The sequence below is a fragment of the Polypterus senegalus genome, unplaced genomic scaffold (genome assembly GCF_016835505.1).
Source record: "Polypterus senegalus isolate Bchr_013 unplaced genomic scaffold, ASM1683550v1 scaffold_9258, whole genome shotgun sequence".
NCBI classification, from domain to species: domain Eukaryota; kingdom Metazoa; phylum Chordata; class Cladistia; order Polypteriformes; family Polypteridae; genus Polypterus; species Polypterus senegalus.
The window spans coordinates 737-3,224 of record NW_024378033.1 but is presented as its reverse complement, the minus strand read 5'-3'; the positions used below and the strand labels follow the sequence as shown (position 1 = coordinate 3,224).

The 2,488-nt window shown below is 59.2% G+C and overlaps 1 protein-coding gene across 1 annotated transcript; it reads left to right on the top strand.

The window, feature by feature from the left end:
• Nucleotides 1–1,117: 1,117 nt before the first annotated feature.
• Nucleotides 1,118–2,229, top strand: LOC120519531 (translation initiation factor IF-2-like; the record flags this gene model as incomplete). The annotated part of the gene is made up of 2 exons (XM_039742498.1): nt 1,118–1,206; nt 2,123–2,229. Coding segments are annotated over 2 exons (196 nt in total), but the record flags the coding sequence as incomplete, so codon positions are not given.
• Between the last annotated feature and the right edge of the window lie 259 nt (nt 2,230–2,488).

Sequence of the window (2,488 nt, the reverse complement as noted above, 5' to 3'; positions counted from 1 at the left end):
ATGAGCAAAGACAACTGAATGATTTGATTTGTTATTGCACGAAGAGCGGAGTCAACGTTTTTAAAAACAGCTGTATTGCAATTTATAAGAAATAGCTTTTTTGTGTATATATGTAGATATGTATGTATATGTATATATATGTTTATATTTTGTGTGTGTATGTATGTATATATATATATATGTATTTGTGTGTTATATGTGTGTGTATGTTTTATATTTTGGGATATATGGTGTTATATGTAAAAACCGAGAAGGGGTTGGGCCCCCATAGTCTTGGGAAAAAAGGTCAAAAAAATCAACACGAGGGGGCCGCACTCCCCGGGGCCCCCTTTTTTTGGGGGGGGACGGAAAAGGGGAAACCGCGGGGATGGGGGGTGGGAGGCGGACCCACCCCGTCATTCATTAGGGGGGACGCTTTTTTGAAAAGCAAAAACCACCACCCCGGCGGGCAGGGTTTTAGGGTTTGGCGCCGCGCGGGGCAATTTTCCTTAGGGCCCCGGCCCGGGGAGGAGGCGCGGGCGGGGCCCGGAGGCCCCGCCGAGGGAAAGGGTTTATGGGGTTAGGAAACTCCCGGGGCAAAAGGGGGCACCACCGAAACCCAGACCAACCGCAACGCCCAAGGGTGTTCATTAGGCCCTTTTTACCGGCCCCGCCGGCTCGTTTCGGGGGGGACAAATTGACGCCACCCCTGGTCCTCCGCCGTTGGCAAAGGGCGAACGGGGCAGACGCGTTTTGTCTAACGCTGGCCCCCTGTCAACGCGTCCCCGAACGGGAAAAAACCCCAAGCCCCGACCCGTTTCGACGGGCCCTTTCCCCTTTTCCCGTTTTCCCAAACCCCAGGGTTTTAAAAAATTGGCCCTTTTCCAAAAAAAGGGTTTGCGGGGTTTTCCTTTAAGCCCCGGGGGAGAATGGTCTTCCAGGTCCATTAAACCCCTTTTGGGGAAAAGCTCCAAAAGGGCGCCCTTGATGTTCAATCCTTGGGTTTCGTTCCTTTTGTTGGGTGTCAAAAACCCGGCCCGAGCGCCAGGCTGGTCAACCGGAACTGCCCGGGGCCGCCACCCCCGGCTCTTTGTTGTTAACCCTGAACTGGTCTTTCCCTTGGGCCCCTTCCGGGGAGCCTGAGCGGGATTCTCCATCCCAACGCCACTGCATCCGACGGGCTCCCCCGACCGGCCTTCAATGGAGGGTTCCCCCGCCCCGCCCAAGGTCCCGGGAGCTTCCGCCTGGCCATTTTCTGTCCTAACCGTTTTCCCCGTGGTTTTCCCGGGCCCGCGTTGTTAGACATACGCCTAGCCTCACCTTTAGGGCCGGTTTCCGGGCCCAACGAAAATAAAACCGCCCCCCTCATTTGGGTCCGGTTCCGTTCGCGCATAAGCTTGGAACCGTGGGGTCCGGGAAACCTCCCGAATTTGGGCTGCCAGGCGTTTGGGCCCTTGGTTTCGTCTCCAGAAATGTAATCCACCGGGGGTACGGGTTTGCTCTCCTGATTGCCTTCCCCGGAGTGGGCTCCTTTCCTTTAAGGGGATCCACCCGGGAAACCGGGCCTTTTTCCCTTTTCGGGGCGGGCGATGGATGGACCACTCGGCGGGCACCGGGAACAGCCCGGGATTTCACTGGCCTTCTCGCAGGCCCACCGGGGAGACGGGCCCCGGGCCGTGAAGAGCTCCGCCTTAGGTAAAAGGGCGCAACTTTTCCCCCCAAACCCGGAAACATTTAGCGCCGGTCTTCCCAGGCTCGAAAAAGGGGCAAGGTTTTCACACCTCCCGCTTGGGGCCGTAAGGCCAGCCAAAAGCTCCGAATTGCCCGCAGGTGCCCCCTTTCCGTTCCGCGGCGATTTTCCTCCCCCGGGGCCGGACCTGGCCCCCCGCTTTGCCGGCGGATTCCCGCAAAAGTCTCCGCCGTTAGAAGCGGACCCTAGGCCCCAACCCCGGGGGGGTTGCCCCCGGAAAAATTGGGAAAAAAGGGTTTTCCCCAGCGTAAAAAGGGAAAATTTTCCGGGTTGTTTATTTGGGAATTCTTTCCCAAAAAAATTTAAAAACTCGGGGTGTTTTCCAGGGCCCCTTGCCCCCCCCCCCATTTGGGGCCCCCTTTCCCCCGGTTTTTGGGTACCCCCCCGGGAAAGGGGCCCGGGCCCCAAATTTTTTTTCCCCGCCCGGGGGGCCCCCGGGAAAGGGAATCCCCGGGGACTTTCCCGGGGGGCCCGGGGCCGCAAAAATTTTCCCCTTTTGGGTTGGGAAAGGGGGGGGGGCCCCGACCCCCCAAAACCCGGGAATTCCCCCGGGGCCCTTTCCGGTGGGGGCCCCCTTTTTTCCCGGGGGCCCCAAAAGGGGCCCCATTCCCCCACACCCAAGCCTATTTCCCGGGCCCCCCCTTTTCCCCCCCCAAAAGGGCCCGGGCCCCCCCCGGTTTGGGCCGGGGGGCCCGGGGTTTTTGGCGGGAAACTGCCCAAAAGGGGCAGGGTTTTCCACCCCCGGGGGGGGGCCCGGGT